Genomic DNA, 27,706 nt, shown 5'->3' on the forward strand with positions numbered 1-27,706 from the left:
CATCTAAATTGGTTCAGCGTTAAGCGTGACGTGAAAAATTAATAAAAACTTTAACTTTCGCTTTGTAAATGCTGGAAACAGAGGTAATGATAATGCATAAATAATTGCCGATTACCTAAGTTAAACAAAAGCACGCATCTAACTTCTCAAAAAACATATAAGTAATTTATTTATTTTAAGTTTATTTATAGATAGTTTATATTATTATTTTATTTAATGTTCCATGTGTATGTGTGTTATTTGTATTAAACTTTAATAGTTTATAGGCCATCATGTATTATCCATTAATATTTTTTTGTATTAATTATTGTAAAATAATTTATAATAATTATGTATATTAGACAAGTATAATTTATTATAATGACGCCATATTTATTGTAAATATTAATAAAAGAACACTAATTTTCTTATTAGTATTACGCATTTTTGTGGTGGTACCAATTTATAATTATTTTTATGCTACTTATTACGTACTGAAGAATTTACGCCAGAAAGATAGGTAGTACATATTAAGTAGCATAGCTGTATATGCGAATAAGAAATCGAAAATCTTCAATATTAAGCTTAATATATTACAGATTAAACTTACATTGTCGTCATTTGGCGACATGTTTGCGCATTTGCATATGGGAACCGGGTGACATATGCAGTTATAGCCCGCCCTCAATAACCTTCAGGCAGTAGCGTCTAGAGTTCAAAGGCCAACAGATCTACATATAACGCGCATTACAGTCGAAAATGCAACCGGCTGCAGTGGTGTGCAATCACTGCAACCTGCTGTCAAGTTCAAGAGTGGCCACGCGGCCCGAAGACAGGCAGAATAGCCGCAGCCCTCGCCTCGAGCGCACGCGAAAAACATTCCCAACGAACGCCGGAGTTTCAAATACACGAGTGTTTTCAAATTTCGAACCGATTTGAATTTTGAATCAGTGCTTTTGATTTTTTTTTTCAACTCATCCAGCCAGTTCGCCGACCGGTCAGCCATGCGGAACCTCTTAAGGTAAGTTTTGCTATGTTATTAATCAATTTAATCGTCTTCGTTCCCTTAGGGTTATTGCCAGGGAACGGACTAGCGATAAAAAGTATTTATAGGAAACTTTGCACTGTAGCGGATATGTTTTTATATTTATGACTAGAAGCCAATTAAATTCTGGAGAGTTTTGTAAAAAAGTTTATATTAATCTTTTCCCCCCTAAACTTAATTGAGAATTAGAATTGTAAAGTAGATTGCACTTTGTGTAAAGTATACATGATCATAGGGATTAAATGTGCAACGTTCTTTGTAGTCTTCATAAGTTGTGATTTCTCACATAGATAAATTTGCGTGTGAACAAATGTATGAGGTTGAGGTATTACCTACCTAGTTCTTGAAACTAGAGCTTTAATGATAGAAACTGGTGTTGTTACTGATCACACTAGTTATCAGAACTATTAAGGATTTACGAAGAAAATAGAAGACGGTAGGGTCGCTAGGAAACTTGCACGAAATCCTTCACGTTATAAATATTGATGTCTGAAGTCAATCAGTTATAATTATAAGTAATAAATAGTCGATATAAAACGTCGACATTGTATGGCTCATAATTTATTACAACTTCGACTAAAAAGTACCCAGGAAACCAGGGATCAGATACCGGTATTTTTTGTATGGGAACGGAAACGGTATTTTTTCGTTCTTTGCTAATTACTTCATTTCTAATTGGGCAATCTAATAATACGAAGTCGTAACCTAAAAACACAATTGAGTCCTACATTTCGAGCATAAAATAATTCGAAAAATGTGATTATTTCTAAGTTTTTGCAAAAAACCGGTTCCGATCCCTGCAGGAAACTGGATGTGTTTATTGTCTTCTATTAAAACAGTACCTATATTTGTAAAAGTACAATTAAAAATCCACCTTCTGCTGCTCCTCTTGTCAAAAAAATTATCGTCAATTCATCATCGTTAGGTATAAGAGAACTTAATACACTATGTTTTTAATTAATTACTAAGACTAAGACTATTTAATGAGAATTTTACTGGAGTGCCCCTTAGTCACAGCTGACCCTTCTATGGGTGGAAGCGAACGCGTTATGCGATTCTTCACTTCACACCCTTTACTTCTAATTATTCGAACATGTCGTATCACACCAACCCTAGGGCTCATTTAGACGGCACGCGAACTCGCATGTGATTTTAGTTACATTGCGGACTGTTGGTTACGTCCAATTCAACCGACCAATCAAAACCCGCAATGTAATGAAACTCGCATGCGTATTCCGCAAACAAAATTCATTCAATTCAGTCATTCATTCATTTATCTTCCCGCTTTAGATTAAATTGAACCGATTTAGATTAGATTAAATTTGGTATGCAGTCGAAATCGCGGGCAGCATAGTTTTACGTGGTTTTACCATAAAATGTGAACTAATATTAATCGGAAATAGAAAATCTGTTCTATTCTTAGCTGCGTTTGCGCTGAATACCGCATATGCAAAAACCGATAGATACTCGTAGCACGGTCGGCTGCCAATAGTGTCAAAGTTAATGTATTCATCACCGTTTCCACAATGGCCAACTGTCATACAACCGAGAAGTGGGCCAAATAACAGGTCCCCGGTAAATTAACACGATCAGCGCCATTTTTGTCATAAATTTGAATTCTGAAAATCGTGCGAATCTTGGCCCTTTTATGGTTAATTGATATCAAATTAAGCGAGTAGAAGTTTAAACAATAACAATATATTTATTTAACAATAAAAGTTTAACAGGTACATTGCAGTGAACCTGTAAAATTACATAATAAAAAATTTATTGTCTTTGTATAACAATTTTTAGCAACTAGGTACTACCAGACATCGATATATCCGTGCTTCGGAATTATTGGATAACCTTCTAACCACCAAGAGGACGAGGAGGAGGAGGGGAGGCAGAGAGAGGGGAGGGGAGGGGGTTCTTTCTAGTGAACCAAAATGAGAAAAGTGCGAATACCAGGGGACTTTAACTATAAACCTCAAAGTCTCAAATTTTCTGGATCAGCCTAAGTTGCCCTCTTGGTGGTTAGAAGGTTATCCATAAATTACTGGACACCCTATATGTTACTTGAAAGTGCCAAGTTTCATGTAATTTCAGAAAGTCCTTATAAATAATTAAAACACGGGCATTATACGAACTTCCGTTGCGCTCAACATTTTTTCAATTAATTTTTAACATTTGCGGTAGTCGCATGCTGCCAATATTCTGCGAAACTCTAACGTGAGTCATCCTTTAGTTGGCTGATATTACGGTAGGTAATTGAAGTTAACTGGCAACAAATACTTACAGTTCAATCACAAACACTAATCAAATCAGCACGGCGAGATAATGAGAGAAATATGGCAGCACGGCAGTCAACGACTGGTTAAAATAATGACATGTGGCACGAATTTTGTGAATTAATAATTTGAATAATAATTAGGAATTCGTCAGTACAAGAAATGTTAATGATTGATTAGCTCTTGCATAGGTTTTTTGTATAAAATTGGAGGTGAACGAGCAGACGAATTGAATGGTAAGCAAGTAGCGTCGCTCATGGACACCTGCAACACCAGAGGGTATGTGTAACGTGTAACTAGTATTTTCTAACGCGAATTACGATGGTATTAGATTATATTGTATAAAAATTTCCCCTCTCGTTTCATATAGTTGGACCGGAGGCAGTACCGCGAAAGGAATCGATTATTTTTTATTTGCAACTCTATTGCTCGAATATGCACAGCGATAGATAGGCAGATAACGAAATTCCGATTTTCGTTTTTACGATAGGTCTTCTGACGGCATGTAGGTATTTACGACAGTAAAACTGTAAATTCAGAATTGAAATCATATACAATAAACATCCTACTTTCATTGTCACCAGGCGTGGCTAATCGGAACCAACTATAAAGATGACCATAAAACTTATTTATACATAACCACGTCTTGTACATAAAATTGAAAATGCCTATCGCAAGGTGTCCATAAAATCGTGGACATCTGATAAAGCACTAAAGTACCGACGTTTCATTTGCAGTGAGTAATGGGTACCCTTGCAAGTCTTGCAACTCGGAGATGGAGATAGTACTCGTGCAGTTTGCATTTAAAGAGCTGCATAAGCTTATGCATCAGCCAATGTTGTTCAGAAGTTGTAATGTCTGCGTCTGCAACTTGCAAGGAAAACTTAAATACATACATACTAATATGTACAGCCAGCAAAACTATTAGCTAGCTGCGTAATAGTTGTACTAATTGTACGAGTATAAGGTGCCTACTCTGGGACCGCTAGCACCTACTTATAGGGTATAGGGTAGGGGGGACTGTATTTAAAATAAATTATTTTTTCTACTCCCGTACTTTTATTTGTCATTTAAAGGGTCGTGCACACACCTTTAAAACCCTACCTTATAGTTGTCAAGACAAGTCTTTAGTCTATTCCCCAAAAAGGAATTTGTGCATACACGCAGTATCTTTTTGGCGATTTTACGATACTTCGTGTAATGACCACTTAAAAAATATTGAATGAAATACAGTGTTGCCAACCTTATTCTAAATGTCATCTCTGACAAATAAAGCTTTGGATTCCTCCGAAAACGGTGCCGTCATATTACGGCCGCTATATAGCGTTGACTGACGTCATTAGAACGTTGTCTATGTAAACAAGATGGCGCGGTTTCCTAGACGGCGTTACGTTACGTTGATTGTCAACGTAACGTAAGATGACGGCCGTCATGACCTTGTCGATAGTTTCGTGAACGTTTTATTAGATAGCGGTGACGCCATTTTGAATAAATGACACGAGATTTGAATAAATGATTCCGTACTACGATTATTTTCCTCTTCTGATGATATTTCATCCTCCAAGTAAATTATAGATGATCAAGCAAATCTTGTCAGTAGGAAAAGGCGCGAAATTCAAACTTTCTATGGGACGTTATCCCATCGCGCCTACATTTTTCAAATTTGCCGCTTTGACCTTGGTGGATGACGGTGTGTTATGACGCCGTGGTACTTTCCACATGTCGCCACCGTAAAGACGGCCGTCTTTTGCTGCCGCTATATGACGGCCGTCATATGACGGCACCGTTTTCGGAGGAATCCAAAGCTTAAGTGAACATGTTTTTTTTTAATTTCATTCATTCATTCATTCTTTTCCCGCCAGTACCCTCCATGTTTGCTACTTCTTGAATTAAAAATATTTGTTTTTACAATTTTATTTCAAAGAATGTGCTTGGTCGTAGAAAAAGTATTGTATGCAACGTTGTTTAACTGAGTCAAAAAATACTAAAAAATACTCGTGGTACTTTCCACATGTCGCCACCGTAAAGACGGCCGTCTTTTGCTGCCGCTATATGACGGCCGTCATATGACGGCACCGTTTTCGGAGGAATCCAAAGCTTAAGTGAACATGTTTTTTTTTAATTTCATTCATTCATTCATTCTTTTCCCGCCAGTACCCTCCATGTTTGCTACTTCTTGAATTAAAAATATTTGTTTTTACAATTTTATTTCAAAGAATGTGCTTGGTCGTAGAAAAAGTATTGTATGCAACGTTGTTTAACTGAGTCAAAAAATACTCGTGGCGTCTTTATTAACAATTTTCGGCTTCGCCTCAAATTGTTACTCACGCCACTCGCCTTTTGTGACCTCTCTTAAACAACGGTTGCATAAAATACTACATATTACACCATGCATGAAATAAAGCACCAGAAGATTAATAGAGAAACGTAGACAGCAGTTATTTTTAGACACAATTTCTATTTTAAAACCCGTATCAAACTATAAAGAGTAGGTAATTTGATTGTGACGTCACATGGTAGTGTTTCATAATTCCATAGTAGCAAAATTGTTTTGACAGTTCGAAAAAAGAAACTGATTTGACTAGTAGTCAAATACCCTATTATGTATGTATTTAGGAGCCGCCGCCATACATTCAAAGTTATATACATTCTAAAAAATCATGAAATTTGACAAGAATATTTAAATAAGATAAAGCTATGTAGTAAAAGTTTTCGTTTCTAAAATTTTAATACAAAGAAATTAGAGCGAGAAGAAGTTTTACATTCAGAACTGACTTATCTATAAGTAAACATCTCGTTCTTCCTGCAAACTTTATCAATGACATATTTATGGCGGTACCCATGGACATGCCCTTGTTAACATTGTAATTGGCTCAGCAGGCTACCCGCGGCGACTAAACCAAGACAATAAATCATATATCTATACAACTATCAAAGGACTTGCGACTTTTCTGTTCTGTGGATGACAGGGGGTTCTGGTTATTAGTAGGCTGTTGACAGGCCGGACTAGTTTCTGTTTAGACTTAGCTGTAGAATAACTTAATGGTAGCGAGTTAGGAAGTAGTCATAAGGCGGTTATTTTGAGATAAAATTAGTTAACAGTTCATAAGTATTTGCATTTTATTGGTTGCATGTTTATTTACTGCTTCTGACTTTGGTAATTCAGAATCCTTTAAAACAATAAGGTGTATTCGGGTATGACGAATAGTGGCGGATAATTCCGAAAGCTGACTCTTACTACAACGGAATATGAGTGATTTTACTGATTTTACAATGATTTTCGGGATTACCCGATTTCCGGAATTACCCGAATAAACCTTACTTCGATTAGGCATGTTTTTTTGGACAATAATTGAGCAGGCTAATTGATCGCTTTTAAGTATTCCCAAGCTGCGGGGTCTAAAATGTGTGGTCTGGGAACACTGGTAGTTACTTACATACTTACATTTTTGTTATTATATTTTGTTAATTTTTATGCTAATTTGTTAATTTCTTGTGCTAATAAACATAACTTACTTACTTACTTACCCACAATCTAGCAAATTATATATATTTACTTTTTTTTGGTGGTGTCCTCTGAGGAAATTATGTTAGGTGAATTTCGCTTTTTGTTTAGTTGCATGTAGCATGATCCTGGTAACCATGAAGCGGATCTTTTCCTTTTATGGCCGATTCTTATGCTCTTCCGTCCGCCGACGCTCCCGCTCTTACAACACCTTTTAGCACAACAGCACCACACACTTACATATACTGCCACGACAATTATCAGAATTGTGCAACCATGATACTGTTAAATAGCAACCACAATGTACGGAGTCATTAATCACCAATTAACAGGGTGACTTAGAATCAGCTCATGTGTGAACACCCGTCGGACCGGCTCGGTCGCCTTTCATGTAACTACGACCTAAATGGGGGCCTTCCGTTTGATCTATTAAGACGTGTTTTTCTGCAGATTCTGCTTTTTGGGGATATATATGAAATAACGACTGCTAATAGGAACTCATGAAATAAAACTATTAAAACGGATTATATCGCATAGTCAACCGTTGACCACGAAGGCTGTAAAGGGTTCGAAACGTCGGGATGTAAGTAGAATAAATTCAATATAATACCGTAAAATGGGGTGAGTAGGGTCAAAACTGAAATTCAAACATCGATAAGTAACATTTTATTTTAACATATGAAAACTGAATGGTGTATATAATAAGTGTTCCGGACGTTTGTATTTTAGTTTTTTTTTGGGTAGTTCCATTTCATAACTTTGACGATAAAGAGGAAAACCCACCTCACCCCGTAGTGCCTCGTATTTGGGGTGAGAGGGGTTTTCATACAAAGGTGATTTTGGAAGATTGTTGGATCGATTTTTTTTTATTATGCGTATTACTATAGCTCCATTTTAAATTGGAATACATTATTTTTGTAGCAGTAGCCTTAAAATCCCTTCTCACCCCCCTCTCAAACCTTCTCTCCCCATTCATAACCCACCTCTCCCCGCGAAACCTACTCACCCCGTTTTACGGTACGCGATATAATCCGTTTTAATAGTTTTATTTCATGACTGCTAGGAAGTAAATAAATAATATATTCGGGGACAGTCTTACCTTACACAGATCGACCTAGCCCCAAACTAAGCAAAGCTTGTACCTACTATGGGTACTAGGCGAGGAAATACATAGCTACTTATATAGATTAAATACATATATAGATAACATTGAATAATTTTATCGCGTACGCGATACACGGCTTGAGAAAGGAGACCTAGGCTCTCCGAAACATGTAGCGTGAGTGACTTAAAACAAGTGACTCTAAACCGTAAAATTATTCAATGTTAGTATGTCTCACAACAGTTTAAATTCGATTACAGATAACATCCATAACTCAGGACCAATATTCGTGATACACACAAATAAATGCCCTTACCTTACCGGGATTCAAAACCCGCGGGACCAGAATTTGAATAAGGTTGTGAGAATTGGCACCTCTACAAAACAATGCGAAATATAAGCATATATATACGATACTAAATACCGGCAATGATTGAACCTGTAATATAAAGTACTTAGAACAAGTTTCATCACTTGGTATGTGAATGGATATCCATTAAACACATTTAACCGTTTTCAAGACTGGGTAAAATACTTTTGCATTGCATACATCTTACCATTACAAGTCCATGGTAAGCATCCGAAAAGACACTTACCCAAATTGCGCTATTTTTTTTTAGTCTCCAGTTCCAATAGATTAGATTAGATTTATTTATTTCACAATATATGATTACAGTACAAATTACATTAATGTCAATTTATAAGAATCTATATTGTGATCGTTAGAAATACATTTAAATAATAGCAAGATGCTTAATCCAAATAAATTCATAATATGAAAAAAAAATCACCTGAGAAGGATCGTCAAATAATAACAATAATTAAACGAAAACAATGTTAAAAATAGGAACGCGATAGGGATAGGGTGCATTATTGCTTTACTATAATATGTAAGGGCACGTATTTAACCGGTCAACTAATTAATCGAATTTGGGTAAGTAGTTTAAAAAAATAGAAATGGCTACTAAAATTAATAGTTTGGCAACAAAAACGGAGCCTTAAAATATGTCAATATGAGTTGTATTTTAATTCCGTTACAGCTTTTGATTGTTTTTAGGCAGGTACCAAGTATTTATTTGGCAACTGAATTAATATATTGGAGACCATTTATGAAGCACATTTTAAAAAGAAAACGGCTATCTATTAATTCAAAAATGAAGTTCTTTTAAAATATTTTGTTTGGTCATTACACGGTCAACCTAACACGCTCCTCCTCGCTTCGCTCGTCATCCCACCTATCTGTTGACTCTAGCAGAACACAGTGGTAACTATTGAAATTAGTAATTAAAAATTTAAAGATCTAATGGTATAATGGCCATTAGGCGTTTCATGATTAGATATTTCGACTATAAGTATACAGTACCATTGCGTATATGCTACAAACTATACCTATTGGTAAATTAATTTGAGGTGTTTTGTGTAAAAAGTGACCAATATTTATTAAATTTAACTGCTTTCGTGTTAAAATACTACCTAGCTGAAAGGATATGCTCAGTTAGTTATGATTAGTTGATTACTTATGTGTGAACAACTAGATGACAACAAATTTTTATGATCGCTTTACAATATTAGTTATAAGTTATACCAATTTATTATTTTAGACGCCAACCTATCACTCTAAGTTCCCTATAATTTTTTTAGGTGGCTTGATTTTGCTGCCAGTTTTTTTAATAATATGATGCTTATATTTGGGGCTAAAATATCTTTTTTGGCGCTAAAATATTAATGCACAGCCAAATTGTATTATTATATGCCCAATGAAACTTCCTGTTTAATATTTTAGTTGCCCGGTTAATAATAAGCCATATGTAAGTATTTATAGTAAACGACTTGAAGAACAAAATTTACGTTTTGGATGAGGGAATATGTGATTGTTGGTTCTCAAGAAGCTCATTTCCCAGGTGAAAATATTTTTGCCAATTTATGCGATACTATTTTTTGCCTGTAGGTACCTACATTAGTAGTAGGTAAACCGTGTTCGACACTTTAAGCTGACGGGCACCAGCACCAGTGGACACTTTACGATATATGTTTTTTTATTGATTCATTTACAATGGTTGTCTGGGTACAATACAACCTTGATCGTGCACGGCAGCAGCCGGCGCTGCCAATATCTGTCAAGCTGCCGTTTTACGGAAGCACTTACAGTAATTAATCGCGGCGATCAAAGTGGCCGAGATGCAATTTAGATGCACCGCGAATGAGTGATGGCTACGATAAGATGGGACGACAATATAATATAATACACGTATAATAAGATAATAACATTATAATGATTATATGGACGTTTTTTTGACAGAAAGTCAATATCTATAGGTAGGTACTGTATCGTTTTAGGTAGAATCGGCCGGCTGGATTTTTGCCAAGGCATGGGTGGTCAAGGAAGCGCCCTGAATTAAATTGTAGACATCCTGATCACGTAGGAGGCGATTTTAATCGTTCTCCATTCACCATTCAGCAAGAAAAGCTAGGACTAAGGTTTCCACAACGGATCCGAAATGTATGAGAATATCCGCGGATCCGGATCCAGATCCGGATAATTTCATACATTTCGGACCCGGATTGCAAACCCTAGCTAGGACGTAATCCCCCATTGTTATTTCGCATTTGCCGTCGCGACGCAAACAAATAAATATTTTGTTATACCGTCTTTTAAGAGTACAAACTCTTTCTTTTAACTCTACCTAGTGTCTTTTCGTAACTCTACAATAAAGACAAAACGCAACTTGGTGGTTACCAATCTCTATTATTTATTAGTTTCTACTGATAGACACAGGTTGAAGTTTCGAACCCAGAAATACCCAGACGAAGTTAAAGTGAAATTCGTGTTTCCGTTATCCGGCGCCGACAGACATCTTATATTTACAACCCGCCATCTTGTATTTACCCAGTGACGGCTTAATGCACCGCTGAAACTGTAAATACATTTCCGCAGAGCCATTGTGTCTAGAATTTCATATTTAACTACGTTAAGGGTATTCAATTTGCGGAGTCAGAAACTAAAGTGCAGTCAGCAGGAGAATAGCAGGAACTTAGCGAACTTTGTAGTTTTAATATTTGAAAAATGGGCAACTCTGAAACGGTTTAAATTTTTTGAGAAAAGTAAAATTATGCAAAAATATGTTATGGGCTTTTTAAAATTGTACAGTCGCCATCAAATATATCGGAGCGGCCGAGGTGCTCACAAATATCTGAACACGCCTTTATTGTCAAGGCGTTATAGTGCGTGTTCAGAATCAGATATGTTTGACAATCTAGGCCGCTCCGATATATTTGGTGGCGACTGTACCTAGGTACCCTATTCAGCACAATATATTAAATTCTCTCCGTCTTATTAATTCTTGCACTCATGTAGGTAGAAATTTTCAAAGGAAATCTCACTATCCTAAGGGCCTATTTAGACGGGGCGAAAACTAGCATACGAGTTTGATTACATTGCGTAGTCTGATTGGTCGGCTGAATTGACGTAACCTCATTGGTCCACAATGTAGCTAAAATCGTATACGAGTTCGCACGCAGTCTAAATACAGTAGTACGAGCCCTAATTGTACTAGAAACTCGTATCACCATACAAATGGTCCTTATTGGGGAAAACACGGTAAGCTCACTAGTCACACCCAGTCACAGTTAGGATCCGCTATTTTACCTCAATCCATAGTGTAGTAAACATCTCGTTTTCAGACCATTATGACGTCAGCATCAGACGCCTGGTGGGTGGTAGGACCTTATGCGGAGTACGAACCGTTTACAAGACTGTTTTTAGCGCTAATTCTTACGACAAGGACGTAAATTGTTTAGTCCTATAAGAAAAACTGGTAGGTATGTACTTAACTTACTTTCCAAGGATGTCTACTTAGAAACTCAGAAACTTTTCTGAGCGTCCATTAGTAAGTAGGTATTTTGATTAGGTATAAGAAAACGGGGTTTGTTAGAATTTCGTTCGGGCAAATGGAACCATGGAGCAAATAGGTAATGTCACGTTAAAAATGAAATGTAGCGGGGGTTAAAAAACCCATATTAATTTAAGTACTTAGTCAGATTTCAGAAAGAACAGAAAGTGCATGGAGGATGGAGGGAGGAGGTTATTAACTGAAGCTATGTTTTGTTCTTGTGCCTTTAATACTTATTAAGACGAAACAGGAGCTGAGATTTAAATATTTTAGGTAAATATACCCGTCTCGCTAACGGAAGCGGCTTCTAAAACTAGTGCGATAAGGACCAGGCGAAAAATCCTGCGTAAAAATCTCAAAAATCGAGGTTTCGTACTCGACTGTTTCCTCCTCCAAAACTTAACCAATCGTAACCAAATTTGGAAATCTAAATGATTATGAAATTATCTGTGTCGAACCGTTTTGCTTTTTTGGCTAATTGATATCAGTTTTGAATACCACGCCTCTCATTGCGGCATAGTCAATTAGGCCATTTTGGCCATTTTTGGAAGGGCTCTAGCGCCTTAAAAAACAAAAATATCAAAAAAAGCAAAACGGTCCGACACAGATATTGACAATATTAATCTGTGTTGAAAAAATCATTGCTCTAGGTTTAAAACCCACGGAGGAAACAGTCGAGTACGTTTGTATGGAGATATGACCACTCCTGTTGGCTCTTAAAGATTGCCATTCTCTCCTCCATGGGATAGGCAATGCCTAGTGTGAAGTTTAGATATAAACTGCATCCATGAAAATTATTTTTTCAGAAAAAAAAACTCTTTGTTTAAATGACTCATCAATCGACACAATCTACATCAATTAATTACAATTAAAACGCCAATATTTTAACAACCGAAAGCCACTTCGGCACACTTTTACCGGAACATAAATGTATTTGACACCTCACAACTAATTTATATTTTTTAATTGCACACAGTCCAATAAAAACCGTTTGATTATCACCTTCACCCACTGACCATCCAGCCTCTAGACATAGCATAGTCGCGCTACCCCCTCTGCCACACATACGGTAGCGTTACTCCATCTTCGAGTCACGCCTACACCGCTTACTTCAGTCGGCGGACCGGGCTCGGTCTAGAAACTTCGGTAGCTCGAAGAAGTTTTTGCTATCAAAAATGCATTATTGTTGTGTCAAATTGTGTGGCAAGAACACTAAAAACTCTGGTGTACAAAAAAATGGCATTTCATTTCACAGGTAAGCCGATTTTTTAGAGATTTGGATAAAAAATATTTTAATTTAAGCGTCTCATCAAATTTGACAGCGCTTGAAACTCGATGACGTCTTTTAAGAAAGTCTCTTTCTATCGCGCTGCATCCGTATACATCCTTTCTTGTCTTTTATTACGTGACATTCCTAAGCCCAAACTAGTGATGTCCATATCCATAGAATGTGATTGTTTACTATTGACAAGGTAATTCAATTCAAATCGCATAGGTATTTGCGAAAAATTCACTATAATACAAATAAATAATATGAGAATTACACTTACGGTCAGGTACCAATTTTCCCTTGAACATAAACGATATTGTCAATTCAGCACTACATAGGTACTCGTATTACTTTTAGCGATTATAAAAACATTGCAAATTTAAATTAATCACAAGACCAATTTTATACAAAACCACACGTTTGCAATTTAAAATGCATTATTTTGATTCCATTTTTGTTGAGAATAGTGGGCGTCGGTTTAACTTTTTAATTTTTGCTTTTTTTCTGTGTACGACTGCCAACATGGCAATGATACTTGAACATTCGGCCAAATAATTTAAACTTCATTTAGTTAGATTGTGTTAAATAACATTTCATTTACATAATAACAAATAAATATTTGATTTAAACCATGTAATATCTCTTAATAGAAATATACAGGGTGTTTTTAATGGGTGGGTATAGTAGGATACCGCGAATACAGGGTGGATTTTCTTTTTGGCTCAGTGAGGGCAGCTACCAGATCCCGTACTGCTACGAGAAAACGGTCTTAAGAGACCTTCCCTCGATTTCAAATTAATGAAGATTGGCATTTACAGATTTTGGAAAAAACATACAGGATACGAGAAAAAGGTCATTTTTGACAAACTTTTTTTTTATGCCAATCGATCCCATTCCTATTGAGGATCAAAAGCTTGTATGGAAGCAAAAAAAAATTTCCGGCTAGAAAAGCCACAAATCGAGGAAAACTTTTCCCATAATATTTGGCCAATCAGTCCTGTCCTGTTACATTTAAGAACCATAACACTGTATGAAGACATTGCTGTACGAATGATGGGCGAGGTAGAAAATTGTGAATAAAATTTCACATTTTCTCCATAGTAAATGTATGGAAAAAGTTTTTATTAATTTGTGGCTTTTTAGTACATTACCGTAAGTCGACCCCTAGGAAACTATTGATACTGGATAGGAATGGAATCGATTGGCATACAAAAGTAGCATGTGAAAAATAAAAGTTTTCATTTTCATTCAAATATTATGGGAAAAGTTTTCCTCGATTTGTGGCTTTTCTAGCCGGAATTTTTTTTTGCTTCCATACAAGCTTTTGATCCTCAATAGGAATGGGATCTAATTTGAAATCGAGGGAAGGTCTCCCAAGACCGTTTTCTCGTAGCAGTACGGGATCTGGTAGCTGCCCTCACTGAGCCAAAAAGAAAATCCACCCTGTATATAAAGCCGCAACCCGACTGATTAATTGACATAATTGCTCTCTCAGAAGGGGGTTCCTGGGGTATTTGACTTTGATACGGTCGTATAGAGGGGGTGGTTTGGTGACTTCCAGAAAAATCCGACTTTTGGTCTACCGGATTATCCGACTTTTGGTCACTAAACGGTGACAGATACGTGGGAGATGCTCGACCAAATGTCATAGAGGGACGCTGACAGTTTCTGAAGCCGCCATTATTTTTTCAAAATGGCGGATTCAAAATGGCGATCATTTTTCAAAATGCTCCCAGCGCGCTAAAATTTTGGTCACGAAAACTCGGGGTCACCTAGCTGTATTCCTATAGATTTTTTTTTTAATAAAACCAATATGGCGGTAAAAATGGCCACTTATTTTTTATGAAAAGCTTCAAAGGTGAGAGATAGGTGGGGGGTGCTCGACCAAATGCCATAGAGGGCCCGAGACAACACAAATTGCATTTAAAAAGTTTCAAAATGTACTAACTAACATAAGAACACCTTGTAATACCATGGTTGCAATAAAGAATTATGATTATGATTATGATATGATTTTTTTTTCAATTTGGTCTGAGCGCGTTGAGATTTGGCATGCGGCGAGCTTGGGGGCCCAAGATTAGTATGTGAATTATTTTTTATTAACACTCAAAATGGCGGCGGACACGGGCAAAGGAAAATTTCCAAGTAGGTTAAGCGAACCCGAAGGGCGAATATCAGGCTGGGAGGCCGAAGGCTGACCCGCCGAAGGCCCGAAGCCTTCACCCCGACTCCCAAGCGTGCAACCCTCAGTAATTTAAAGCGAGGCCGAAGGGCGAGCTGCGTGAATGAAGTGCTTCCAAGCAGGGATGTTGCGAATATCCGCATCCGCATCTCGTCTCGTCTCGCGCTTCTCTAAATCCCATAAGACGCCTTTTTACCAATAGTTTATTTTTAAATTAATTATATAAAGCAGATACACCTGCTAACGAAACCACATCGTTATGGATTAATGTTTTCGAACGAACGAATCAACATAGCATTCAAAACATGCTTGCATATTATTACTGTTATTACATTATTGACCGTGATTGACAATGTTATTATTCAACGTGTCACATCACTAGCGCCCGGCAGATATTTCTGTCTGACGCCCACGTGTGTTTGAACGGACCAATCACGGCACGGGACTCGCTCACCTCGTCCCCCGCACCCCTGTATTTTTGGCAGCATCGGTTTCATGAAAGAATTGGCCTAAGTTGAGTCTAGAGGCTGGATGGTCAGTGCCTTCACCGTATTGTGCTAATTAGATTAGTTTCATATTCAATTAATAACGGATTTCCGATACTAAGTAAGTGGGCGCTAGTAGGAGAGCAACGGGTTTGAAATGGTATAAATATCCACCCACTCAATGCACAAATAATTATATCCTTTAGCAGAGTGAACAAGGTATTATCGACATTAAACAATACAAATACATTTTTAACACTAAATATAGCAAATTTTCATCGTCTTGCTGGCACTTTTCTTATTTCTTGGTGCAAGCATGTGCGTTCATTTTTGGTTTCATGCTATGCAAACGATTGCAATCAACTAAAATATCTCTTTTAATAGCAATCAATAGATACCAAATCATAGAATACCAAAGTCTAAAAAATGGGAAGGTACCATTTTTACCATCCTGATAGAGCATTGCAGTTTCGACTTTTCATTCTATATCATCGAGATTGCCTTGTTTTGGCTTTGGCGGGCTTAGAGAAAAATTTAATATTATTTGATAGCAATCACGTTATTTTTAGTAGTAGTAATAGTAGTAGTAAACTCTTTATTGTATTTTTGTTTCGTAACTGATCTACGTAACGTTAAAAAACATCAATTTCTGAGCTTTTGATCGTTTTGAAAAAAAAAAACATGGATAAGGATTACTGAAGAGTTCCATTCAAACGTTAAATCGAATCATCGAGGTCGTAACAAATTTATACATCAGAATCGGCGTCTCGATATCGGTTCTTACTTGAAATAAAACCACCCACATTGATACAATTATTTAATCGCGCTCATTTGAGTTTACATCAATTAGGTCACTTTCAAAGATAATATCGATAAAATACTGATCTTATTTCGAGTATTTCCAGTGTGGACTAAAATGCATGTGTTTCTTATCTAAGTGGGTATAACAGTATGTTAATACGTAGGTAGCATTAATATATTAACTGTTTTCTCGATAAGTAAATCATAAAAGAAATACGTGAATGTATAGATACATAAAGGATAAAATAGGTAAATATTAAGTACAATATAGGAAAACAAGAACATTATACAGTTAGCTACGGAATTATGTACGATCAAGTTGGCGGTCAAGAGCAATGAACCTATTGAAGAAAAATACCAAGAATTTATGAAAAAACAAGCACGCATAAACATATAAACGCACAAAAATATTTAACATACTGCGCAATTATAGATAATTAAATACTTATTCTCCTATTTATAGAACAAGCAATTATTTTTAATGGATTTCTATAGGTTAGTATAAGGAGAGAACAAGTTTAACATAAATTTGCTTAACCAGTTATTCTTTTTAGTATCAGATTGTGAACTAAAATATAACAATGTACCTCACATGCTCACAGCATTTACCTACATGTAATGCAATTTATAATACCTATTTTAATGATTGCAACCGTTGTAAACACTGTGCAGTCTGTGTGCATCCTCGAAAAAATAACATCAATAGGGCGGGAAATAAAGCTGGTCAACCAAATCTTGTCAGTAAAAAAAAGCGCGAAATTCAAATTTTCTATGGGACGACATCCCTTCGCGCCTACATTTTTCAAATTTGCCGCCTTTTTCTTATTAGTGTTCCGCACAAAACTTTGTTACTTAGGGTAGATGGGTAAATCCAGTCATCCTTCCAATCCTTGAAAACGAAACCTGTTTTTCACTTATCCAACTAATAAGGTTTGATCGTAACGGCTTCTGGGCTCCCAGCATGGATCGTAAATCAACTTTTTATTTCGTTATCGTAACTGGACATGCGGACGTTTTGCATATATTTTATAAATTATGGGAGTGTTAACCCGCTGCTGGTTGTTTCGGAAGAGAGTTATGTACTTTGCGTGTTTATGGTATAAATATTACATGATTCATAGGTATTTTCATGTCACTTTGTCGCAACAATAACAAACTACGAGATATAATCCCAGGGATGACGATGAGGGGATCGGAGATAACCCATACGGTTTTGCCAGGATGAAAGGACAATGCTGATTTCGTCTCATGCCTTTATGATAGGGTTGCCATAAGTGTGGGGACTCAGACCGGGACATTTAAAGAAAACCGGCCAAGTGCGAGTCGGACTCGCGTTCCAAGGGTTCCGTACATTACACAATTTTTAACAATGTATTTTTTCATGTGAAACGTGAGTGAAATGTCTATAAAAAACCCGTAGGGGTAGCATCAAAAACTAAGTACTTAAGTCCGACTCACGCTTGACTGCACATTTCTAATAGGTTTTCCTGTCATCGATAGGTAAAGAACTATTTTGTGTTTTTTTTTTTCAAAATTTTAGCACAGTAGTTTCGGAGATAAATTTTCCATGTGTTTAAATGACTATTCATTGACCAGTTAAGCTACCATGTACATTCACAGGGTTAACCAGCAAAAAACGCAAGCGCAGCGAGCGCGAAATTTTTTGTGAAAAAATTGTGAAAGCATGTTAAAAAAAAAGGCCGGGCCGGGCCTAAAAATCCGAAATTCCCCAGTGAGGCGAGCTTTCATGTGAGGTCGAAGCCGTGCTTCAGGATAAACTCAGCTAGAGCATAGACGCCAACCAATGTCCATTGTATTAAAAAGCGAGACCGCAGGCCGAGCATGGCGCAGCGAGGTCAAAGGAAGAAGAGGAGATTTGGAAGACAAACCAAAAATTTAGGTAAAAAGTGAGGCTGAAGGTCGAGCTCAGAAATCTCCACATTATTTAATAAGCCCGAAGCGTACTTATAACCAGCGCGGTGAGTTTTCATGCGAGGAAAATGCCAAGCTTCTGAAAATTTGTTAAAAATTAAGTGACGCCGAAGGTCGAGCTGTAAGAAAGCAGCGCTCTAACACGAACCAATCGTCAAATGTTACTTAACAATAATTATGTGTCATATATACAAGAGTTACTCGGAGGGCCGAAGTTCCATTGATGAGGTTTTAGGCCCTCGGGAGCCTGAAATTCGAGCTCTACATTACATACAGACTTTAAAAGCTATAAAATAACATAATTTACATAATCATCTAATGATTGTGTGTCTGAGAAATTGATATTGGACATTAGGTAAAAGTAGGTAACCATAAAACATTTTTTTTAAATTGTGGCCATATGAAACATAGAAATATAGGCATAATATTATTTACCAAGTCCAGCCCCCTACTAAATATGATTTTTAAACTGGGACAATTTTCTTATCGGCCGGGACGCCGGGACACCGTGCTTCAAACCGGGACATGTCCCGGCGTACCGGGACGTATGGCAACCCTACTTTATGAGTTTTAACTTTAATTAAAACACCTCCAATGCAATCATTAATAAATTAATATGGCGAATGTAGCATATCGGCAGTGGGGTTCCCCAGCCGGTCAGATACCAGCTTTGCACTACAGCACAGCACATTAAATATTCCCACGTATCCGGCATCCTGCTCGACTTGTGTTGAATGTCAACGTCGTAGTGCAATGGCCGCAATGCAATTCTCATTTCTAATTCATACTTGAAAAATATTTTAACAACAAAACTTCCGTAAGTTCTTCACTTCTTCAACTTCAATTAATCCCATGTATGTCTGCTTGTCAACTAATCCCATGAATTGGTGTAAGCACTAGCTTTTACGAAAGCGACAGCCATCTGACCTTTCAACCGAGAGGGAAAACTAGGCCTTATTGGGATTAGTCCGGTTTCCTCACGATGTTTTCTTTCACCGAAAAGCGACTGGCAAATATCAAATGATACACCTACTTAACGTATATCAATTCCGATAAATTCATTGGTACGAGCTGGAGTTTAACCCGCCACCTCCGGATTGAAGGTTGCAGCCGCTCCGATATATCTGATGACGAAATTCCGTGATTCTAAAAGCCATATTCATACGTCTAAATACAAAAGCCTGACTGTTAAATAACTACAACTTTGGTCATAAGTATAAAAGTTAACGGAATAGGGTATACACTATACAGTCCCACAGTAATTTAGGTATAGACGTGAATGGTCATTAAATTTGCTTACGGTTTACTTTAAGTATATTAGTTAGATGTTTATATCGGCCAAGTAAAGGTACCTTGTACGTTATATTATAGTCTTGCGTTATACTATTGTAGAGCGTCAATTACAATGATAATTAGTGATGTAAGTACACTTAAATAAGCTGGTGATCGGTAGTACTTTATTGTATAAGTACAGCACATGAACATAACATGCTTATGTATTACTTACGGCTAGGTATTTACCTACTTAATGCCCTCTATCATGCAACCTGCCTTATACCCATAGTTAGTCACATGTTCAGCTACATTGGTTTATGAATATGGAAAGGGGTCGACTTCGAGGAAAGTCGTGGCCTGGCGGGTTGGCCGGCAATACAATAGGGATAGCGAATCGTTTATTATGAATCATTTGTCATGGTACATGGCAGTTGCACTTGCGCTGCAGAGTTTCACTGCGATGGGATAGAAAAGTTCTGGCCCCTATTTCACCACGCTGACCAATTGTCACCTAAAATTTACAATTCATACATTGCTGGTCCAATAAGTAAACAATTACGCTGTGTATCGTCGTTATACTTATACCGACCCAGAAATGTCAATAGTCAAGTTGTTGAAATGGCGTCTGGTTTGACTCCATAGAGCGTTACTTCTTACCACGTAACTTTGAACACAATTTTTGGATGAAGCGTCAATTCAATACAATATCGTCTCGTCGTCGTCAATAAATAGCGTCTACGTTTTGATGAATTTTCGTATTATTTGCTGGAATTCGAGGATCTCTACCAAACAAACGAAAACTTGTAGCAGCAAAAAAGTTAAAATATTATAATAATCACGGAAGTAGACGAGCCTATGTCCATTACTAGTAGGTACTTATAATGTGTCAACAACTTTTTTAATATGAATTACCTAAGATTAATGCGGTTTATTGTGGATCTCTTCAAATAATCCTTATAGGTATGCTTAAACGTTGTATGACAAGTCTTTGAAAAAATCCCAATCCCTAACTTTTGTAATGTCCACAGAAAAGACGTCGGTTTTCCCGAAGATTTTTGACCCTAATATTTTAACGCTGTATTGCTTACACGTTTCGGCTTCACGAGCTTTTCGAAGTCGAACGATCCTTCAAACCGCCTAATTATTTCCTCCCCAACCGGCTTTTGACCGGCCTTGAGCAACTCTAATACTAACTGCACCTCCCTGACTGGTCTCACGATCCGTTAGCCCGCAATCGGAACGGCATAAACAAAAACTGGATTGTCCTTTTGTGGAGTTCATATCGGAGATTTATGGGGCTTTCTAGTTGCTTTCATTTTCATGTTCCTGTCCACAGGGCTTTGATAAGATAACGGGTAGTCTGCGCGCAAATGCTAAGGTATTGACGTTAAGAGGGGTATCATTTTGTCGGTAAGTCGATTGGATATGTTCACGCGCAAATGTTATGATTTTGATGGAATTTGAGACTGACAAATAGCAATTGAGCATGGCGAGAGTCTTTATAGATCACCGTATAAAGACTGAGCATTATACGACTCAGAGACTGACATGCCTCATTTGGTTATAATAACATACTTATGTTGTAAACAGCCATACGACTAACGACAATTGATAATGTTTAAAAAAAACTAGTCTTTTTTTGAAAAACACTTTAGCTTCATTTTATCTCCCTAGGCTTTTTTTCTTTTTTCATTTCTTGCTTTCCGTTTAATGAACAAATTTTACGGTAGCCGATATCCATTTTATATACAATTTATTCTCGGAGCTTCCCGTAGAGACATTCATTGACAATTTTGGGCACCAATCGGTTTCGAGATCGGAAAAATGGGATTAGTTCCAATTTGCCACTGGAAAATCATTTAAAGGGCCGTGAAGTTATTACCTTTGTTATTCAACTCAATTCAAACCTAAACCTTTCCCTTTTTGAGTGAATTAGACTGTCTATAATCATTTGCGGATTTCTTTTCTTCACCTGATGTTAAATTAAGAATACCAAACCCAGATGGAATTAAAAACAAAAACAGGCCAAGTGCGAGTCTGACTCGCGTTCCAAGGGATCCGTACATTAAGTCCGACTCAAGCTTGATTACATATTTCTAATAGGTATTCCTAGCATCTATAGATAAAGAACTATTTTGTCTATATTTTTCAAATTTTAGACCCAGTAGTTTCGTAGATAAAGGAGGTGGGGGGGGGGGGGGATGGTCGAACAGACAGACGCACGAGTGATCCTATAAGGGCTCCGTATTTTTCATTTGCAACATAAATACGCCAAAGAATCTGTTGATCAATGTACCTATATAGGTAACCGAATATCGCCAAAGTTCGACAAACGGTACAACCTAGCCCCGGTGTCAACAACTTTCGAATCAATAACAAGAACATAGGTAATTAAATCAAAACAAGGAAACAGACAGATGAGATGTAGGCAAACCCGATCGCAGCGTTATTCTAATCGCTTCCCAAGTTGAACGTTCATTCATGCCTTGGCCACGAGACGGGTAAGCATTTCTAAGAGAACCCAGAGTCCCAGACAAAGTGAAATACGTCAAAAATCAAGTGTGCACTAGAGTGTCTGATCAGCCCTTCTGGTGGTCTAGCATGAGTGGCGTTCTCGCGCGTGACTCCATACATCTGGCGCGACTTCAAGTATGGACTCGCGCGCGAGAACGCAAGTTGTGCTACTTGTGCTAGACCGCCTGTTGCGCAAAGAAGCACGCTGTGTTCGGACCCGGGGCTTCCAGTACCGGCACTATTGGGATTTCCGGTTCGGCCTTTTTGCCCAACGCGTAACTCGGCCTTCATGATATGAGCTCTGGAACGCTAGGTTTGTATGTTACGTGCCTTTTTTAAATCGCCTGTAACGTTATTTATAATAATACGACTACATTTTAAGAAGAGACGTTTAATTGGGAGCGTGCCATAGATAGCGTGCGAATATAATATGTCAGACATGGCCGACGACCACAGATACTACTTTACATCTCCCTTTCTTTACAGAGTAACTAAAAGCTAAACATAGGTACTAAAACATTAGTTTGAGAGAATCTGATTAAAATGTCATTTTCGTCTAATTGACATATGACTTTCTTAAAATCAACTAAGCGATTTCTGAGATAGTAAAATTAACAATACAAAGATATTATAATGATTTAAGTAGGTATTTTTAAAGATCAAGCCTATTTATTGGTTTTATTATCCTGCCAAATCTTGATGTTTGTGGAGCTGGAACATTCACTGGTTGAATGGGTTGAGCCTGTCTCTGAGTCTGATTAGAAGGGCCTGGTGATGAATATGTGGATGCTAGAGGTGTCGACTTAGGGGCTTCTGGTAACTGGGCTTCTTCTGGAACCTGGAGTATTGCTGGTTCATCTATATAATTAGTTTCTGGTACTACCACTCTCTGGCTAGTTATGTCTGCTTGTGTCTTGTGCAGATGGCTGTAGTTTCTTCGAAATGTTTGGCCTTTGTTTGTTTCAATTATGACTGATCTTGGTAGATCTTTTGGCTTTTCTAGCACTCTTGCTTCTTCCCAATGTCGATGACCAACTTTGTGTCTGACTTTATCATTGATTTCAAAGTTGACCGGTCTTGTAGTATGTTTATTACTATACATCGCTTGTTTCTCTCTTAATCGTTGCAGTTCATCTGTGACTCCTTGCATTATTCTCGGTTTTAAATGATTATCAGTTGTAGGTATTTGAGATCTAGTCACTCTGCTGAAAAGACGTTGGTTAGGTGAGCCTAAATTATCATTTCGTGGTGTATTTCTCCAATTTAATAATGCCAGTTGAACATCGGACTTGTCAATGCTACATTTTCTTAGTAAGTTCTTTGCTGTTTGAACTGCTTTTTCAGCAAGCCCGTTGCCCTGATGGTGATGTGGACTGGATGTAACATGGTTAAATCTCCACTCTTTTTGAAAGATCTTAAATTCTCTAGACATATATTGTGTTCCATTGTCGGTTTGTAGCTCTTCTGGTACTCCATGTACCGAAAACCATCTTTTTAGTTGTTCAATTACTTCACATGATGACTGACCTTTTAGTTGTTGAAAATCTAGATATCCAGAGTAACTGTCACAGATTACTAGGTAAGTTTTTCCTTTCAATTCAAATAAATCTGATGCAACTATTTGCCATGGGAGTGTAGGAATCTTATTAACTAGAACTGTGTCTTTGGTGTTGTCTCTTTGTGTTTGTTCACAGACGGAGCAGCCTCTGACTAGTTTTAAAATGTCATCATATTGTCCTTTCCAGTAAAGAAATTGTCTGGCTCTTCTTAGACAACTTTGGATGCCTAAGTGCCCTTGATGAATAATCTTTAGCATTTTAGGAATTTGTGATTTTGGCACTACAATCTTGTCACCTTTGAAAATGATTCCTTTGCAATAACTTAATTCTTCTTTAAAGTTAAAATAATGCTGTAGTTCTTTAGGGAGTTCGTTAAGATTTTCTGAGAATCCTTCCATGATTGTCTTAAGGAGCAATTGTAGATGAGGATCTTCTTTTGTGTCTATAATCAATTGTTCTTTGGCATCTAATGACATAGGTAGTATAACTGCGATGTTCAGATTTTCTTCTGGTTCATATTTCAGGTTAGATGTATCACAGTCTCTACTAAGAAAGTCGGCTAAGGGTATTTCTGTGCCCTTCTTGAATATGACTTTTGGTGAGTATGGTGCAAGGTTAAACAATATGCGCTGCAACCTAGCTGGAGCAGATTGTATATTTTTCTTGAATATTGTCTCAAGTGGTTTATGGTCCGATTCCACTGTTAGTTCTTTACCATAAACATATTCATGGAACTTCTTACAAGCAAACTGTATAGCAAGTGCTTCTTTTTCTATCTGTGGGTAATTCTGTTCAGATTTTGTTAAGGTTCTTGCTGCGTAGGCTATTGGTTGTCCTTCTTGAAGAAGTGCGGCTCCAAGATTCTTTGAACTCGCATCTACTGATAAGGTTACAGATTTATTCACATCATATAATCTCAGTACTGGAGGGCTCTGAAGTACTTGTTTTATTTTCTTGAGAGCTTCATCATGATGAATTTCCCAGGTGAAACTTGTATCTTTATGTAACAAATCTCTTAGTGGATTTGTTAGATCTGACATGTTGGGAATAAATTTGTTTAAGTATGTAATCATCCCTAGTAGTCTCTGTAGCTCTGTTTTGTTTGTTGGTGTTTTCATTGCTTGTATGGCTTCTACTTTGTCTGGATCTGCTTCTAGTCCGTTGGCTGAAACAATATGACCAAGGAATTTAATTCGTTTTGCTTCCAGAATGCACTTATTTTTGTTTAGTTTAAAGCCTGATTTCTTGAGCACTTCAATTACTTCACTGACAGTTTTGTGTAGTTCTTCTCTAGATTTTGCATGTATGAAGATATCGTCAATGGATACTCTCACATTTTTGAATTTACTGAGCAAATTTGTTAATATTTCTTGAAATATTTCAGGTGCTGATGAAACGCCAAAAGGGAGCCTCTTGAAGGAATATCTTCCCCATGGTGTAGCAAAAGTTAGAATTTTTTGAGTTCTTTCTGAAAGTTTGATTTGCCAAAATCCTTTTGTGCAATCTAATAATGCGAAGAACTTAGAACCTTTAATGTCAGCAGAAATCTCTTCTATAGTGGTTAGTGGAAAATGACGTCTCAGAATATTTTTGTTTACATCAGAAGGATCTATACAAATTCTTATTTTGCCTTTCTGTTTAACAATTACCATAGGACTTACCGCAGGAGTAGGCTCTGTTTCTGGTTTTATGACATCTAACTTCACCATTCTGTCAAGTTCTTGCTTTACCTCTTCTCTTATAGCATGTGGTATTCTTCTTGATGGTTTTATCTCCAGCTTTGGATTCTCTATCAGGTCTATATCATACTCGTAGTCTTTATAACACCCTAAGCCTTCAAATATGTCTTGACTTTCCTTCAGGGATCTGATTCTAGCGACAAGCCTTAGGTTTTGGCAGGACTTACGTCCTAGAATTGGTGTGCGTCTTTCTTTGATGACTTTGAATATAATGTTTACCCGCTCATCTCTTAGTTTGCATGGCAAGTCCACCTCCCCTAGAACCGTCATTTCATTCTCTGAATATGATATAAGATTTCTAGTCCGGCTTGGTTTCAAAATTGCCTTCATTCTGTCCAGCAAATATTTAGGTATAACATTACATTCTGCCCCTGTGTCCAGTTTGACTTTAAATTTCACACCGTCAGCTTCTAATTCCTCATACCAGCTTTTCTCTCCATCAGTGCTTACTGCAGATATGTATAAATCTTCTTCAGAATCTGAGCTTTTTTCTAACGCATTCACTCTATTTTTCTTTTTAGTATTAGATCTCTTCTTAGTTCTGCACATGTTAGCAAAATGACCATTTCTGTTGCACTGTGTACATGGTTTGTTAAAAGCTGGGCATTCTCTGCGGCCATGGTTTGTACCACATCTCCGGCAGTCGAATTTCTCATTTTGCTCTTCTTTTGCGTTTTTACTTTTCATCGCTAAGACTTTTTCTGTTTTATTTTTGCCCTCGAACTCGTCCAGTTGTTTAGAAGCTTGTTCACTTGTTTTGCATATAGTTATTGCTTTTGTCAAATCTAGTTTATCTTCTGTTAATAATTTCTCTCTTACTTGACTGGACCTGATACCAAATACTATTTTGTCCTTCAACATTTGGTCTAGTAAGGTACCAAATTCGCATTTACTGGCTTGAGTTTTTATTCTGGTCAAAAATTCGTTAAACATTTCTTCTTCATTTTGTTCGATCTTGAAAAATATGTACCTTTCAAATGATATGTTTGTTTTTGGCGCAAAATACTCTTTAAACTTTTCTTTTATGGTTTGAAGGTTATCCTTCTCCGCTTCGGCGAGATTGAAGCCGTTGTATATCTCTATAGCATCTGGGCCTATTACGGCCATAAATGTTGCTGCCTGAACATTAGCTGGCTTTTTATCTAGTTGAATCGCAGTGGCGTACCAATCGAATTGTTGAGACCATTTTTTCCAACTCGTAGATATGTCAGAGTCAATTTGTAGGTTAGCTGGCGGCTTTATACCAGACACTGCATCGTTTGTGGCCATTTTCACAATCTTTATCACTATAGTCCTCTTCGTTTACACTTTTTTAAGTTCTTTTATTTCAACCTTTCTGACACCATGTAACGTTATTTATAATAATACGACTACATTTTAAGAAGAGACGTTTAATTGGGAGCGTGCCATAGATAGCGTGCGAATATAATATGTCAGACATGGCCGACGACCACAGATACTACTTTACATCGCCTATAGCTAATTTATTGATATACAATTTATTGAACCTTTAACTTGAGACTTTGGCTCCATATGTATGTTCTACCGCTTGTACAATGGGTTATGTTCCGGACGCTGTAGAATGAGCTCCCTGACGAAGTTTTATTGGGGAACTATGTGGATGTAGTGTCCTTTTTCCTTATTTTCAAATAAGGAATTAGGATGTATTTGTGACGGGCCTCGAAGTCATAGTTGTGCTGGTACTTCTGAATGTTGGTCTCACGTTATGTTCGTGTGCAATATTAATAGGCGTCAGTATTTAAATATTGATTGATTCAGCTATTTAGAGCACGAGGTAATGACCGGATCAACCGATATTAGCGGAGCTTTTCTAAGGATTAATAAAAATAACCGTTATTAAATACGGGGTCAATATACAACATAATAAAATTATATTATGTCCTAGCTTAAACTACTGAAACTTGTTTGATAAATCGTTAATATAGGTAGTCATGAATATTTTTAAGATATCGTGAATCAAAATAATAAAGGCTATTTAGATAATAAAAGAGGAAAACACGGGGTAAGCTAGGTTATGCTCGAAATTCGGATTGGGACTGCTACAGCAGGAAATGGGCGATGTGTCACTGTCAATCTCTTAAGATAATTCTAATACTATAAATGCCAAAGTAATTCAGTCATTTCGGTCGGTCTGTCT

At 37.1% G+C, this 27,706-nt stretch overlaps 1 protein-coding gene across 1 annotated transcript in view; it reads left to right on the top strand.

The window, feature by feature from the left end:
• Positions 1-739: 739 nt before the first annotated feature.
• The window catches only part of LOC134651207 (uncharacterized), a 69,188-nt gene continuing 42,221 nt past the window's right edge, over positions 740-27,706 (top strand). The window contains exon 1 of the mRNA XM_063506275.1: positions 740-1,000. Coding sequence (XP_063362345.1) covers positions 984-1,000 — 17 coding nt within the window. The 5' untranslated portion in view covers positions 740-983. The remainder of the gene's footprint in view (positions 1,001-27,706) is intronic.

The sequence above is a fragment of the Cydia amplana genome, chromosome 9 (genome assembly GCF_948474715.1).
Source record: "Cydia amplana chromosome 9, ilCydAmpl1.1, whole genome shotgun sequence".
Lineage (NCBI taxonomy): Eukaryota > Metazoa > Arthropoda > Insecta > Lepidoptera > Tortricidae > Cydia > Cydia amplana.